The sequence below is a fragment of the Amblyomma mixtum genome, chromosome 10, assembly GCF_055824585.1.
Source record: "Amblyomma mixtum isolate Tamu chromosome 10, ASM5582458v1, whole genome shotgun sequence".
NCBI lineage: Eukaryota > Metazoa > Arthropoda > Arachnida > Ixodida > Ixodidae > Amblyomma > Amblyomma mixtum.
Window position 1 is genome coordinate 38,033,485 of NC_143021.1, and position 16,029 is coordinate 38,049,513.

The following is a 16,029-nucleotide window of genomic DNA, read 5'->3' on the forward strand; positions in this document are numbered from 1 at the left end:
AACATCTACCCTTCAGCTAGAAAAATGGTGCATTTTACCAGGTCTCATGTTCTGCTAATAAGCGATAATGTTAGCTTGTATTTTGGCTGTGGTCATGCTTTCATTTGCACTTGTCCGTATCACATCTCGTGTAACTGATATCAGAAACCTTGAGGACAACCATTAGCTTTCGGGTCTTATGATGTTTAATGTTCAAAAGCAACTAAAGCGATAAGGGACGCTTTGGTTAATTTTTGTCCGCCTGAGGTTCCTTAACGTGCACTGTGCATGGGCCTCTAGCATTGCGCCTCCATTGGAATGCGACCGCCGCAGCCAGTATTGAACCCCCGTCTTTGGGTCAGCAGCCAAGCAGGACGCTACTAGTATTAGCTATGGCAATGCAATAGCATAAGAACCGCATTGAGGTAGCGCATTCAGAACGTCCACCTTCCATGGCACTGTTGGCAGGTGCTCTCCCCACCTACCAGCTGGCCTTGGCAGCAAAGTGCGGTCAACATACATGAAGCTGCTCACCACATGAAGAAGAAGAGGGCGTCTGAGCCACAGCACTCTTTGCCTCAGTCAGCCACCTCTGTGGCAGCTCTGCTTACTCACTCAGTTTTCGCACTCCCTGGCTGCATTGTTGTCTGGAAATTCATGGACTGTGCCCTTTGGGTTGCCTCAATTGGAGTGGGCAAGATCGGTTGGCGTTAGCAGAAAAGTAAGTGTGTGTGTTCCCAGGAGCTGGACTTCCTGAGCTTCCATGCACACTACAGGGACCCAGGGCAGGAGGAGCACACCTTCTCGCTGGCACGCCTGCTCGTACTCAAGGTGAGCACACTCTCTCTGGGGCTCACCCAACGCGCACAGACTGCGCTGGCCAGCCTGAAGGCCAGGCTCTGTGTTGCATCACCAGGAAGCCTGGTTCTCTGTGCCCATTTTGGGTGGTCAGTATGCTGCCACTCGTGTGTGAAGGCCTACACGGATTGATCTTGTAAATAGTTTTTAGCGCAAACCGAGACAAACCACAAGAAGGGCACACACACACAGAGGGGCTAATTGTTAGCTGGTTTTATTGGCGGAACCTCACACTGTGTGTAAGCCCACGTGAAGAAGGTAGGAACGATGTAGAAGAGCATGGATTTATTACACAACCAAATCAGTTTTCTTTAGTGTTTCCTTTCATTGGGTCAGCAGTTATCTGTTTCTGTAAAGTCAATCAGCCGCAAGCGGAGATGAAGACAGGATGCTAAAGCACTCACTGCCAAATTTCTTTATGTGGTAGGTTTTAAGTACCCCATTTACTCAGGTAATGAACCCACTTTATTTTTTTTTAGCAAAATTCACATCAATTTGGAGGGGAGGGTTCATTTTGCAGGAAAAGAAGTGTATACAGGTTTTGTTTTTCTTTAGAGTCGAAATTTTGTGTACGGCCGTCCTCCACCCACTCGCCTGTCTAGTCGCTTGCTCGCCCACCTGACCGCCTGCCCTTTTGCGTGCCTGCTTGTGCATCCATCCATCAGCAGAAGATGCATCCCCAAGTCACCCGCATTTTTGTGTTGCTGGTGTCTGGCATATCATTTGCTCAGACGGTGCCTGCTGGTTTTCCAAGAGTCAGCAGCGGTGGCCAGTCACAGCGAGATGATGCAAACATGCCGCTGAGCGCCTGTCCTAATGGTCATGTGCGCGTTTCTTTCTTTACTTTTTTTCTGCAAGATTAAAAATGAAAGTAAATTCCCAGTGGCAAAAGTGGGTTCATTGCGCAAGTAAATATCATAGTCCGCACCGTGCTATGTGCACTCTTGCCAAGAATCTTGGCCTCTTCAAACTGGGCTGCGCATGCCTTGCACTTACTGATGCACACAACCAAATGCTTGCGTGTCATCTAGGTTTTCTAAATTTGGAGCATGCTCCCCCAACAGGCCATTGACGCCACATCTAGTTTGGCTACGTGAGCATTGGAATGGTATTGTGACTTTTCTGGGGCCTGTGCTGCAGTACCCGAACCACATGCGTGCCTGGAACCTTTTTGGGCTGGCCATGAACCTGAGCCCCGTGATGCGGCAGAACCGGTTCTGCCTGCGACTGCTCTACAAGTACCCGGACAGTGTGCCACTGGGGCTCCTCAACGGCCACAACGCCCTGGTCTCGGGCACCTACAAGCATGCCCTGGGTAGGTACTACTGGCAGCCCGGCAGCAGCCGACCACTGACGGTCGGGGTGGTGGCAGCGGAGTATGTGCAGCTGCTGGGCCAGGTGGGTGAGGAGGAGGAGCCCCTGCTGCTGCTGTGCGCGGGCCTCTCCCTGGTGCACATTGGCTGCCAGAAGTTCTCGGCGCATCGCCACTGGCTGGCGGCCCAGGCCATGGGCTTCCTGGGCCGCTACGCCCACACCCGGGGAGGCAGCTGCCAGGAGGCCCTGTTCAACACGGGCCGGGCACTCCACCAGCTGGGCTTCCCACACCTGGCCCTCAGCACGTACCAGCGGGCCCTCCGGCAGCCCCCAGCAGTGCCAGGCATGCCGGTCAGTCGTCAGCTGCTTGGTTTCAGCAGCCACATGGCACGCACGAGATTCAGAGATTTCATCACGCAGTTTACAGTGAGGCATAAGGGACCCTACATTCAGACTGGCAACAACAAACTGTAGCTGCATGTCCGGCTTCTTTTTTTTTTGTCTCTCCATCAGCATTCGTGTACTACATCAAAGTGTATTGCTGGGCAATTTGGTGACTGAAGAAAAAAAGCACAAAAAGATAAGAAAAAGAAGGAGCAGACACACACGAGCACTGACTATCAACTGGTTGTATTTAATGCGCGAGCGCATAAATGCACTGGACAACAGATGCACAGAAGCAAAGAACAAGCAACAACAGCAAAAGCACTACATGAGTTAAGATACCATATTTACTCGCATAATAAATGCACTTTCTTTTCCAAAAAACCGAAGCAGAGCTGGAGAGTGCATTTATTATGCGGGGTAAATTTTATGACAAGTTTTTCAGGATGAGTGAAAATTGCGGTAATGCAAAAAAAAAATGCGTTAGATAGCTTACCTTTCTACGTAAATGTATGTGTACACTATTTGAAAACAGGTTTATTACTGCACTTGATCCATCTTTGTCTGTAGGCCCACTGGCCACTTCCTCGTCGTGCTCCCGAAACTGATCATCCTCACTGCCCTCCAGCACATTGGTGATTGCAGCCTTCTTGAAACTCTTTGAGAACAAGTCAGCTGGCAGCGACCGCGCTGCGTCCAGGAGCACGGACAGCCTCTTAATCTTGCCGGTCAGGGTGTGCTCCATCCAGTCTGCATACAGGCACTGTCTTTGAACAGTTTGTTCACACAAAGACGGGGCTGCTGCACTGAAGTGAGTCCACCCACAGTGATGGCGATCTTGGTGCACAGCTCCTTTAGTCCCCAGTGTACATCCTCTCCAAGGTGGCCGCGAAAACTTTCGAGCACGGGGAGAGACAGAAGAAGCAGAGCGCCAGATCGCTGTCCCCAGACATTCCAGACTCAATCAGCCATTAGGTTGGCCAACACCCATCCATTCTCTTGGGTTCGTACACGTATGCCGGCTGTGTAGTCGGCCTTTGGCACAGTTTTGCTTTTAACGACAACATACGGTGGCAACTTCCTGCTGTGATAGCCAGCATTACCGCGAAATGCTGCTTCTCGGCGCCTGTCATTTTGACGAGCCTGCTGCGTGATCGTCAGAGAGCTGACCTTCCTGCTCATCGGCATGATGGGCGTCTGGTCGACATTCCCACTTTGCGAGATGAGATCATAGATTCTCGGTCCCGCCGCAGGCGTATGGCAAACTTGTGGAAGTCCACTACCTTCTCTTCCTAAGAAGGAGGCAGTCGCTGACAAAGTTATATGTACCTCCTCAAGCGCAGTCCGTCGCGCTGCATGAAGCATGTCGTCCACCCATTACTCGCTTTGAAAGCGGTGGTTGCGATGCCATGCTTCCCAATCATTTCATGCGAAACGACACAGCCTTCCTTTCGCAGCTCCCACACAAATTCTCCTCTTCCACACTCCTGTCTTGGGTCCCCTCCCTGTGCACAGCCTGTGCTGCTTCCGCATGTGGGCTTCATCTCTTCTGAAATGCCTGCACGATTCCCGCATACGCCACGACCTGTGAGTGACATTGCTCTCACCAAGTGGGAATGGCTGCCAGAAAGAAAAAAAAAAAGTAGGGCTAGAACTACTTGCACCGTCGTTTTGATTGGCTATCTACACACTCCCGCTGCCGTGGGGATTTAGTGCAGGCTGATGTAATAACACATTTTCTCATCTTCATCTGTACAGTAGCCAATGTAATCAGGACATAAATGAGATGGGCAGTATCGCACAGCAATGCAACATCCCGCCAGTAAAGAAAACCTTAGGAGCAATGCAGAGGGGAAAATCATACAGTTTTGGAAAGTGCTAACTGGCATACATAGGAACGGACACACACACGCTCACACAAGGAAGCAAAAAGCAGCTGGTGAGGATCAGGTAAGTTCTCGAAGGCCAGGGGGAAGATTGTGCTAGAAAAATTAGCCACCCGGTATACATAGGGTTCTTCATTTTTGGGTTCTATATATCTTCAAACGAGGGGGGGGGAGGGGTTAAAAATTGGGTGCCAGTTTTCTACTTGATAATAGGAGAGAAATTGGGTTTTTTGCAGAAACATTCAAAAATACGGATTTTTTTTCTCTGGCTAAACTTACAAACTGTAATAATTTATTCAATTTTTTTAATCGCAAGTAATATTTAACAAGTAACACAAACACTACGATCACTGTGTAATCGCTGCTTCAACAGCCCTGTCCAGTTAGAAACATCAATTTTTAAAAGATAAAAAAAAAAGTCATGCTCAGCTGGTCATGTTTTCTGTTGCCAGGCGAAGGGTTTTTGTTTTGATATGCCATTCATGTGTTTTTTAGGTGTGTATCTTTCTTTATTAAGATCGTTTGCCACAGTAGTCATGCCATGGCACACCTTCAATAAACCGTCAGTTGTAAGTTCAGCGCTTTGTCTGTGTGCTCGTCTTGTGATCGTGTTTGGCGCTGCCTCGTTAATACAGCTAATCACCTGTTTCCTTGCGAGACCTGTCTGGCCTTTGGAAGTATCTCGGCTGATAGGACATTCTCTCAACATCACAGTTTCCATTTTCATTAGCTATGCATGAAATTATCAACACAACATTCGCTAGCGCACATTTGCGTCGTGCATGCCAACAGTCCACGACTTCAACACCTGTATTGGTTAAGTAAAGCAAGTATTGGTTAAACTACTTTGTCGGTCGCAGAAACCAAGAGAGGTTGGTAGTCATCCAACGACTGACTCAGCAGTCGCTTCTGGAATGGATCCAGTACGGCTCTCAGTTTCCATAACGCCAAATGGTTTTTGTCCTTGTCTGTCGGCCGCCTCTTGCCCGCACGCCTTCTGGGGCCAGAGTAGTTCCACGGGCACAGTTGTTCCAGAAATCGGGAAAAATCAGGTTTTGCCCGAAAACGATGAACCCTATGTATACGCAATGCTTATGACCTCGTCCGCAACAGAAGCTTGGAAGAACGTTATCATAATTTTAATCCATAAGAAAGGGGATGTCAAGGACTTCAAAAAATCGTAGGATATTAATGTAGTTAAACCAAGTAAACATGCGAAAGCATGTGTTTAGCCTGATTGGCTCATGGTTTTCATCTGCATGTCTGGCGACGATGTTGGACTCAGGTTAAGCTCCTATTGAGGTTAAAGGGACAGTGAAGAGAGCTCTATTAATATTTTTTAAAAAGCAAAATCCGATAGTTCGGCATTTCATGGCTTTGTTGCCACTTGGCCGGCAGTGGAAGAAGCATTTATTTCTAAGAAATTTGGATTCAAAGTTGAAAAAGTTTTCCCGCTGCTCTGATTCAAACTTGGGATTCTCTTATGACGACACAGGACTAAGTGACGTGAAACATGGCGTGCACATGACGTAACGCAGACTCCGTGATTTCTGGCGGCCAGCAGTGCGGCCTAGCAGCAGCCGAAAAGAAAGCTACCACCGGCCGCACATTGAAGGCATCTATCGGCTATTGCGGCCGTCGCTACCGTCACTTCGTTTACGTTTGCACCGGCGCTTTGCCAGCGTTACAATGGATCCCATTCTCGAAGTCGTCAGCGAAGTTCTCGCAAATAGACACCTTTAGCATACCGTGTACATTGTTACCGTTAGCGGAATACCGGGAGCCCGCCTACTGCCGGTGAGCAGGCGGCGATTGGTCCCGATGCTGCAGGCATGCGCGTAGCTGCCGAGTACGTGGCGCCATCTGGCGACGTCAAGGAGATTTGCGCATGCATTGGCTGCGCCTGAGTGATTCGTGGCTTCTCGTGTCTTAGCGTTGCTAGAATCATTGGTTCTAGCAACACTGCTTTGTCCTAGGATGTCATCACGCTTGTACTTGCGAGTTTGGCCTGTGGCGGCGATACCTGTATTTTGATTCTTCCTCTTTTCTACATTACAAGAGCTTTGTTGTCAGTATGAGTGGCGTTTTTGTAATCAGGAGCTGGTATTCTGTCGATACAAGCCAACTTCAATTTCTCCTCGGTGTCCCTTTAAGCTGACCTGATCTGTTCGTGCCAGTAAAGTTCAGCTTCTCCTTCCTTGCACCAGAGGTGCCCCGCCAGAGACGGTTTGTTTAACTGGAAGACTGAAGCTTTTCTTCGCACCAGGGGTGCCCCGTCAGAGACGGTCTTACGATGAATTAAGATGCAGGGATAAAGGGAGTACTTGCAGTTTTATATACAGAAACTTGCATTACATACAATTTTAGGCACTGGAGACAAATTAAGCAGCAAAAAGACAAACAACAAAAAGGTGGAACTGACTAACACTAGGGTAGGGGAGGCCCCTACTTGGCGTAGCCGAAGATGCATAGCACCTGACCTTAGCTCAGAACCCATTTTCCGGCTCTGGGGCCCGGTTTTAAAGACCTAAAGGCCCTGCCCACATTTGGTAGCTTCCAATCATGCTACACTCTTCATATGATTGGCTCATCGAAAGCATGGCCAGCCCTCCAGCTTCCGTAGGGTAAATCACCCTCTCCATCGCAAAATAAAAGCAAAAAGAGACACAAATGCACAGTTGCCAGCACTCCCTCGCAAAATAAAAGAAAAAACAAACACAAAAATACACTCGTGCGAGCACATGCCATCGGTTTCCCCAATGACCCTAAACCTTGGCGTCGTCTCGGAATTGGGGATTATGGGGCTTAAATGGGCAGTTACCGCTGTAACTGCCACTGCAAGCTTGGACCCGTGTTCGCTGGCGACTTAGCCTTCCCCAGGCTTACTAGCTGGCGCCTCACTGACACCCGGTTAGTCGCGTCATTCAACTCAGGCCTTCGCTGCCCATGGCTAGCCGCGCTGTCGCCAGCTATTCGTCATTTTTTTTATTGCCCCCCTCGTCAACAGCGCCCTGACACCCAGTCCGTCTGACAGTGCTTAAACTGCAGAAGGTCCACAGACTTTTCGAATCAGACGTTCGTCGCTGGTTTGTGCCTCTTCTGGTGTCCGTTAAGACGAGCGGTTTAAGATGAAGATGGGGGGGGGGGGGCTGTCGTGTGGCGGCTCTTGAGCCTCATAGCTGTCACCGCTCTTTTGCCTAGCCGGCGCGAATCGGCCCCGCGGGGCGATGGACACCCGCCCGGCTGGCCTGGCGCGCGAAGGCGCGTGCATCGTTCCAAGAAATGTGATTCTTCGCTTCGAGCGCACCCCTTCCGGGGAGATCTGTTGAAGACGGCCATGGCGGGGAGCTGAGAAAGGATTAGCGGTCCTAACGACCCCGTGCATACCACCAATACCTTACAGTGCCGTAGATGGAAGTTGAAGACAACGATGCGCAGTGCAGAGCATGATAGTTTGATACAGTTTACCATGAGGCATGATCATTTGCGCCGATAGCATAGTGCTCTCGTGCACAGGCCAGCGAAGCTGATCTGTTCGCGCTGCTGCACATTCGAATCCCAGTCGTGGCCGTTTTTAGTATTTTATTTATTTATTCAAGGTCAAGGCATTGGCCAGCGCTACCAGCAACAGATATGCCGGCCACCTGAGCGTGCAGCACGGCGGAGCAGTTAGCGCAAGAGCTGCGTGTATGTTTGTCTGCGCGTTGTATGGAGAACCTTATCCGGTGAGGTTAGCTTAGCAGTGCTGTTCAAGGAACTAGCGGGTATTAAATGGGATGTCGCAGGGCTCAGTGAGGTTAGAAGGACTTATGAGGCGTGTACAGTACTAAAGGGTGGGCATGCACTGTGCTGTTGTTGGTTACCGGACAGATGAGAACTAGATGTCGCATTCCTCACCAATCAGGATATGGCTGGCCACATAGAGGAGTTTTATAGTAGTAATGAGAGGGTGGCAGCTGTCGTAATTAGGCTTAATAAGAGGTAGAAGCTGAAGGTGGTGCAGGCCTACGGGCCTACAGCAAGCCATGATGACCAGGTTCTTGAAAGCTGCTATGAAGACATGGAATCGGCTATGACCAAAGTAAAATCACAGTACACTGCACTGATTGGCGACCTCAGTAGGAAGGTAGGCAAGAAGCAGGCTGGAGACCAGCGGGTAGGTGACTATGGTACAGGTTCCAGGAATAGCAGGGGAGAGTTATTAGTAGGGTTCGTAGGTAGACTTAATTTAGAGATCATGTATACCTTATTCTGCAAATGAGAAAACAGGAAATGGACGTGGAAGAACCCCAGTGGTGAGACTAAAAATGAAATAGACTTCGTACTGTGCGCTCACCCTGGCATCGTAGAGGATGTGGAGGTCCTCAGAAAGGTCTGTTGTAGCGACCACAGAATGGTAAGATCTCGTATTAGCTTAGATTTGAAGAGGGAACGGAGGAAACTAGTGAAGTGGAAGCCCATTAACGAGTTCACGGTAAAAGCGAAAGGAGAGGAATTCAGGATTTCGCTGTAGAACAGATATGTCGCTTTAACTGAGCAGTACAACCGTAACGTTGAACCAGTGAATGATAATCTCACAGCAATTGTTCCGGAGTGCGCCGTAGATCTTAATATTACACCTTAATATTGAGTTCTGCGAGGAACAGGTTTGTTGGACGTATGCTCTGTGCGCAAAAAAGGGGCTTCTCCCATATGATTCTGCTCATTCCAAGCTAATAAAAAGGGGGATTGCTTCACTTTGCCTCGAATCCATGATTTTCCAAGTTTTCAGAACCAGTTGGCTAGGCTGTCTTTAGCTGGGTTCCCTGGTTCGCTTGTAACGGCTGTCGCTGAAAGCCTGCTACAGAAGATGAAGAGAAAGGCTGTGAGAGCTGGGGAAGATGTCCCTCTAGAAGAGGTGGTGCGACCTGTGGTGGTGCCCTACGTGCACAAGTTAGCCCACAATTTGAAAAAGGTCGCGAGCAGGCATGTTGTGCCGCTTGTGTTTCCAGCCCCGGAAAAGCTTGGAAGCCTTTGCTCTCGCATTGAAAGAGGACGAAAAGAAGAGAGAGGGTGTGGCAACAAACATGGGCGATCGTTCATGAAGTGCGCCAAAGGAGTTGTGTATGAGATTTCCCTCTCATGCGGCCGCTCCTATATTGGTCAAACTAGGCGCTGTGTTAACGAGCGAATCAGGGAACACGAAAGAAACATTGAGCAAAATAAAGAAGGCCCAAATATGCCTAAGCGTATAAGCTCCTGCCCACCGCACTCTTGTGAGCCATGTTTTTCCGGTGTGCGAATTCTCTCAAAAAGCAGATACAAAAGCTAGGGAATTAATCGAAGTGTAACAGGATTTCCGGGGAAAATAACTTAACGACAGCTAGCCAAAATGGCGGTCCGAGCTTCGGTCATCCAGCCAGCGATCTCGTGCCACGCTCTAGCGGAGCGGCGGCCGCCGCTGCTCATCTTCCTCTTTACAATCACCCCTGGGCTGAAGGCGAAGCCATCCTGGCGAGTCAGGAAGACGACAAGACACACGGATCATAGTACGGCTTCAGGCGTGACACATGAACAGTCTCGCGGCTGCGTCGGCGTTGATATGTGGAGGGTGTCACCGGGTCGACAATGTAGTTGACCGGGGAAGTGCGCTCTACGATGCGGTAAGGTCCGTGGTACTTGGGGAGAAGTTTGGAGGAAAGGCCGGGTGAGGTAGACAGCACGTGAAGCCAGACGAGAGAGCCGGGTAGAAAACTGTCAGCAGTGTGGCTTGTGTCGAAACCGAATTTTTGACGCCCCTGCTCGCCGGATGTTAACGACCGAGCGAGCTGACGGCACTCCTCGGTATGCTTGGAAGCCTCCGAAATAGTGGTGCACTCAGACACGTCGGGCCGGTAAGGAAGTACTGTGTCGAGTGGTGCGGAAGGTTCTCGCCCGTAGAGGAGAAAAAACGGCGAGAAGCCGGTGGTGGTCTGCGTGGCGGTGTTGTAGGCGTAGGTGATGAACGGCAGGATCCGGTCCCAGTCGGAGTGGTCGGAAGACACGTACATTGACAGCATATCGCCCAAGGTGCGGTTAAACCGTTCCGTCAAACCGTTAGTCTGAGGATGGTAGGCCGTGGTGGTATGGTGAGTGATCTTACACTGTTTGAGAAGAGATTCCACGACCTCGGACAGAAAGACGCGCCCACGGTCGCTCAGCAGTTCCCGGGGCGCTCCATGGCGAAGAATGAAGTGATGCAAGATGAAAGAGGCAACGTGTGGTGCTGTAGCAGCAGGAAGAGCCGCGGTTTCGGCATAACGCGTGAGGTGGTCGACGGCTACAATAACCCAGCAGTTGCCAGCAGCAGTGTAAGGAAGGGGGCCGTAGAGGTCAATCCCAACTCTGTCAAAACAGAGGCTGCATCTGGCCGACTGACTGGTGAGGAGCCGGCTTGCGAGGTTGACAGTCAGGGCACGAGCGGACGTATTTGCGGACGTAGGTGAACATACCGCGCCAATAATAGCGGAGACGGAGTCGTGTGTATGTTTTAAAGGCGCCGGCATGAGCAGACTGCGGGTCGTTGTGAAACAGGGCGCAGAATGTCGGCCGCAGAATGTCGGCCGCAGATGGGCAGGGACGACAAGCAACCACTTCCTGCCGCTAGGGACGTAGTTGCGGCGGTACAGGAGACCATCACGAATGGCGAAGTGAGCAGCCTGGCGGCGTAGGGCACGAGGCACGGGTGCCGCTGAGGAATTTGAGAGAAAACGTACAAGTGAAAATATCCAGGGGTCCTTTTGTTGCTCGCTGCCCATGGTATCTGTTGAAAACGACAGCGAAGCGCAACCGGCTGGCGAGTGGCAGACAACTCTGGCGGCAGTGGAAAGCGGGACAATGCGTCGGCGTCGTTATGTTTTCGGCCGGAGCGATAGATGACACAGATATCATACTCTTGTAGGCGTAGGGCCCAGCGAGCGAGGCGGCCTGTAGGGTTTTTCGAGGAGGCCAGCCAGCACAGGGAATGATGGTCCGTGACGATATCAAAAGGGCGGCCATAAACGTAAGGGCGAAACTTTCCGATCGCCCAAACAATCGCCAAGCATTCCTTCTCGGTTACTGAGTAGTTGGATTCTGCTTTTGTCAGTGCACGGCTCGCGTAGCCGGGTTTACGTTGCGCAAGGACAGCGCCGAGGCCAACGCCACTGGCATCGGTGTGAATTTCAGGGGGAGCAGTGGGGTCAAAGTGGCGTAAAATGGGAGGCGCTGTGAGCAGCCGGCGTAAGGTGATGAAGGCGTCGTCACAGTCAGGTGACCAATGGGACAGGTTGTTGGCGCCCCGAAGAAGGTTCGTAAGAGGTGCGATGATAGTGGCAAAATTTCGGACAAAACGTCGGAAATAAGAACACAGGCCGAGAAAGCTGCGAAGTTCCTTCTGAGTCGACGGCTTGGGGAACTCAGCGACGGCACGAAGTTTGGCTGGGTCAGGAAGCACGCCGTCCTTAGAGACGACGTGACCTAAAATTGTCAGTTGGCGGGCGCCAAAGCGACACATTTTGAGATTAAGTTGGAGCCCCGCGGCAGTTAAACATGTCAACACGTGCTCCAAGCGGTGAAGGTGCGTCTCAGAATCAGGCGCGGAGACGACAATGTCGTCTGTGTAGCACAGGCACGTGGTCCACTTCAGGCCGCGTAAAATGGAGTCCATCACTCGCTCGAAAGTTGCTGGGGCATTACAAAGGCCGAAAGGCATGACAGTAAATTCGTACAGGCCATCTGGTGTAACAAAAGCCGTCTTGGCACGGTCAGCCTCCGCCACAGGGACCTGCCAATATCCTGAACGCAGGTCTAAAAAAGAAAAGAACTCCGCGCCTTGGAGGCAGTCAAGGGCGTCATCGATTCGTGGCAGCGGGTAAACGTCTTTGCGGGTTATCTTGTTAAGTCGCCGATAATCGACGCAAAACCGTATTGTGCCTTCTTTTTTCTTCACTAGAACCACAGGAGAGGCCCATGGACTACTGGATGGTTGAATGATGCCTCGCTGAAGCATGTCGTCCACCTGAGTGTTGATAATCTGGCGTTCGGCTGCTGAAACTCGGTACGGGCGTTGACGAAGCGGCAAGTGGGCTCCGGTGTCGATCTCATGGGTCACGGTAGACGTGCGGCCGAGTCGGTTTTGAGCCACGTCGAAAGAAGAGCGAAACTGGTTCAGTAGGTGAAGTAGTCGGGCGCGTTGCGGTGTGGCAAGACTGCCGTCGACGGAATTGGCAAAGGTATCGTCTGTGACCAAAGCGGGAGATGCGGGCGAAGTAAGAGAATTAGTAGCAAGAGAACATGATTCGGCGTATCGTTCGGGATCGAGCAAAGAGTCGACGGGCTGAATGTGGCCAAGGCATTCGCCACGGAGAAATATTGTCACGTAGTGGTGACTGAAGTTCGGCGAACAGGAACACAGCGAGAATGTCTTCGAAACGAAACTCTTTATTCGGGCTGACTTGCGCCCGCAAAGAACTGAATCACTCGGCGGCGGCATAGCAACGAGCGTGCTCGGCGGTCGTCGGACAGAATGCCCGCCACTGTCGGCCGTGCTCTTTTTAAAGCCGACAGCGAATCTTCGAGATAAAGCTTTAGAAGTTACTAGAACATTCTGGCACAAACTAGAGTCGGCTCCGTCCGGATGCGATCCATCAAGATAATTCTAGGCGCGTCTTGCGTCACAAACGAAGCGATAAAGCGGCGTGCCGGCAGCCTTGAAGCATGAACAAATAAACACAACAAACAAACGCTACAAAGACTCGGGGCATTACGCCCCTCTCAAAGAAGCATCGCCTCGATGCTTTAGAAAATAATGCAGCTATCAACAATGAAAAACGGATTGTGCAAAAATAAACACCGAATGTGGAAACACGGCGTCCTTTAGCGTGCATGATAGGGCTTTAGGCGTACGACATGGACTAGTTCGGGTCGTACGCGGCGGCGCTGGGATGCAGTCATTTGGTCAGGGACGACTTCATAGTCCAATTCACCTAGCCGACGAAGAACCTTGTACGGGCCGAAATAGCGTCGCAAAAGCTTTTCGCTCAATCCTCGGCAGCGAATGGGCGTCCATACCCAGACTCGGTCTCCTGGCTTGTATTCCGCGTCGCGTCTTCGTAGGTTGTAGTGTGTGGCGTCGGTCCGCTGCTGGTCTTTGATCCTTAATCGGGCAAGTCTTCGGGCTTCTTCTACGTGTTGTAGGTAGGTGGCGACGTCGACGTTATCTTCCTCGGTAACGTTCAGCAGCATGGCGTCCAGCGTGGTCGTGGCCTCTCTGCCATGGACGAGCCTAAAAGGCGTCATCTGTGTGGTCTCCTGCACTGCAGTGTTGTAGGCGAAGACTGCGTAAGGCAAGATGACGTCCCAGGTCTTGTGTTCGGCATCGACATACATGATGAGCATATCGGCGATGGTTTTGTTGAGGCGCTCGGTCAGTCCGTTGGTCTGCGGGTGGTATGCAGTTGTTCTCCGGTGGCTGGTTTGGCTGTAATGGAGGACGGCTTGCGTCAGTTCCGCCGTGAATGCTGTTCCTCTGTCAGTGATGAGCACATCGGGGGCGCCGTGTCGCAGAAGAATGTGCTCCACGAAAAATTTGGCGACTTCTGCTACTGTTCCGTTTGGTAGGGCTTTTGGCTCGGCGTAGCGGGTCAGGTAGTCGGTCGCTATAGTGATCCACTTATTTCCAGATGTTGATGTTGGGAACGGCCCAAGCAAGTCCATGCTGATCTGCTGAAAGGGCCTTGAGGGGGGTTCAATGGGGTTCAGAAATCCTGCTGGTCGGGTTGGAGGGGTCTTTCGTCACTGACAATCTCGGCAGGTTTGCACATAATGTGCGACATCGGCAGACAGTCGGGGCCAGTAATACTTTTCTTGAATGTGGCGGAGGGTGAGTGTAAACCCGAGATGTCCAGCTGTTGGCTCGTCGTGTGAGGCCTGAAGAACTTCTCCGCGCAGACTTACAGGTACAACAAGGAGGTAGGCTGTCTTGTTCGCTGCAAAATTCTTCTTCATGAGGACATCGTTCTGTACACAGAACGAAGACAGTCCTCGCTTGAACGGGGCGGGGGGTGAAGAAACCTTGCCTTCCAAGTATTCGATGAGGCATTTTATGTCGGGGTCCGCGTGTTGCTGTTGTACAAAAGAGCTGGAGCTGATGGGTCCCAGGAAGGCGTCCTCATCGTCGTCCGGCGGCGGTGCATCTACAGGGGCTCGTGACAGGCAGTCGGCGTCAGAGTGCTTGCGTCCGGACTTGTAAACAACGGTTACATCAAACTCCTGGAGCCGCAGGCTCCATCGAGCGACGCGGCCGGAGGGGTCTTTCAAACTGGCGAGCCAGCACAGTGCGTGGTGATTGCTGACCATCTTGAACGGTCGTCCGTACAGGTAGGGGCGGAATTTCGACGTAGCCCAGATGATGGCAAGGCACTCCTTCTCAGTTGTCGAATAATTAGCTTCGGCTTTGGACAGGGAACGGCTAGCGCACGCGATGACCTTCTCCACTCCGTCAATTTTCTGAATGAGGACAGCGCCTAGGCCCACACTACTTGCGTCGGTATGAATTTCAGTCTCGGCGTTTTCATCAAAGTGCCCAAGGATCGGTGGGGTCTGTAAACGGCACTGAAGTTCCTTGAAGGCTTCCATTTGCGGGGCGCTTCCTATTTAAGTGGCACATCTGCCTTTGTCAGGTCGATCAGTGGCTCGGCGATGCGCGAAAAGTTTTTGACGAAACGACGGTAATACGCGCACAGTCCGAGGAATCTGCGCACAGCTTTCTTATTGGCCGGTGGCGGAAACATTGCGATAGCAGCTGTTTTCTGTGGGTCTGGGCATACTCCCTCCTTGCTAACAATATGACCTAGAAACAGCAGCTCTTCATAGGCAAAGTGGCACTTCTCTGCTTTCAAGGTTAGCCCGGACGATTTGATTGCGTCTAGTACTGTTCGAAGCCTTTTCAGGTGCTCTTCAAAGTTCGAGGCAAAGACAACGACGTCATCTAAATATACCAGACAAATCTGCCACTTCAGGCCTGCCAGCACTGTATTCATTACTCGTTGAAATGTCGCTGGTGCGGAACAGAGACCAAATGGCATCACCTTGAACTCGAAGAGGCCATCTGGAGTGATGAATGCGGTCTTCTCGCGATCTCTTTCATCGACCTCAATTTGTCAGTAGCCGCTCTTGAGGTCCATCGATGAGAAATACCTGGCGTTGCAGAGCCGGTCCAGTGTGTCGTCGATGCGAGGGAGGGGGTAGACGTCCTTCTTTGTGATGTTGTTCAAGCGCCGGTAATCAACGCAGAATCGAAGTGCACCGTCTATTTCTTTCTCACTAGAACAACAGGTGCTGCCCAGGGGCTCTTTGAAGGCTGGATAACGTCGTCGCGCAGCATTTCTTCCACTTGGTCCCGGATGTCTTGTCGTTCTCGCGGCGACACTCGGCAGGGGCTCTGGCGGAGAGGTCAGGCATGCTGGTCGGTTATAATGCGATGTTTGGCAATTGGCGTTTGTCGGACTTTTGGCGACGACGAGAAGCACTGGCTGTAGCTCCGAAGGAGATTGCGGATCTGGTCTTGTCTGGTCCGGGGCAGGGCTGGGTTTATGTCGAAAGTGGGCGA

General features: G+C 51.4%; 1 protein-coding gene across 6 annotated transcripts in view; it reads left to right on the forward strand.

Annotated features, from left to right (window-relative positions):
* The window catches only part of LOC149325605 (general transcription factor 3C polypeptide 3-like), a 129,708-nt gene that overhangs the window by 93,960 nt on the left and 19,719 nt on the right, over positions 1-16,029 (forward strand). For all 6 annotated transcript variants that reach the window (XR_016285907.1, XM_089562363.1, XM_089562364.1 and 3 more), the window contains 3 exons: positions 721-810; positions 1,978-2,152; positions 2,210-2,502. Coding sequence is in view for 5 of the 6 variants with exons in the window: in XM_089562363.1 (XP_089418489.1) it covers positions 721-810; positions 1,978-2,152; positions 2,210-2,502 (558 nt within the window). In the remaining variant the exon portion in view is untranslated. The remainder of the gene's footprint in view (positions 1-720; positions 811-1,977; positions 2,153-2,209; positions 2,503-16,029) is intronic.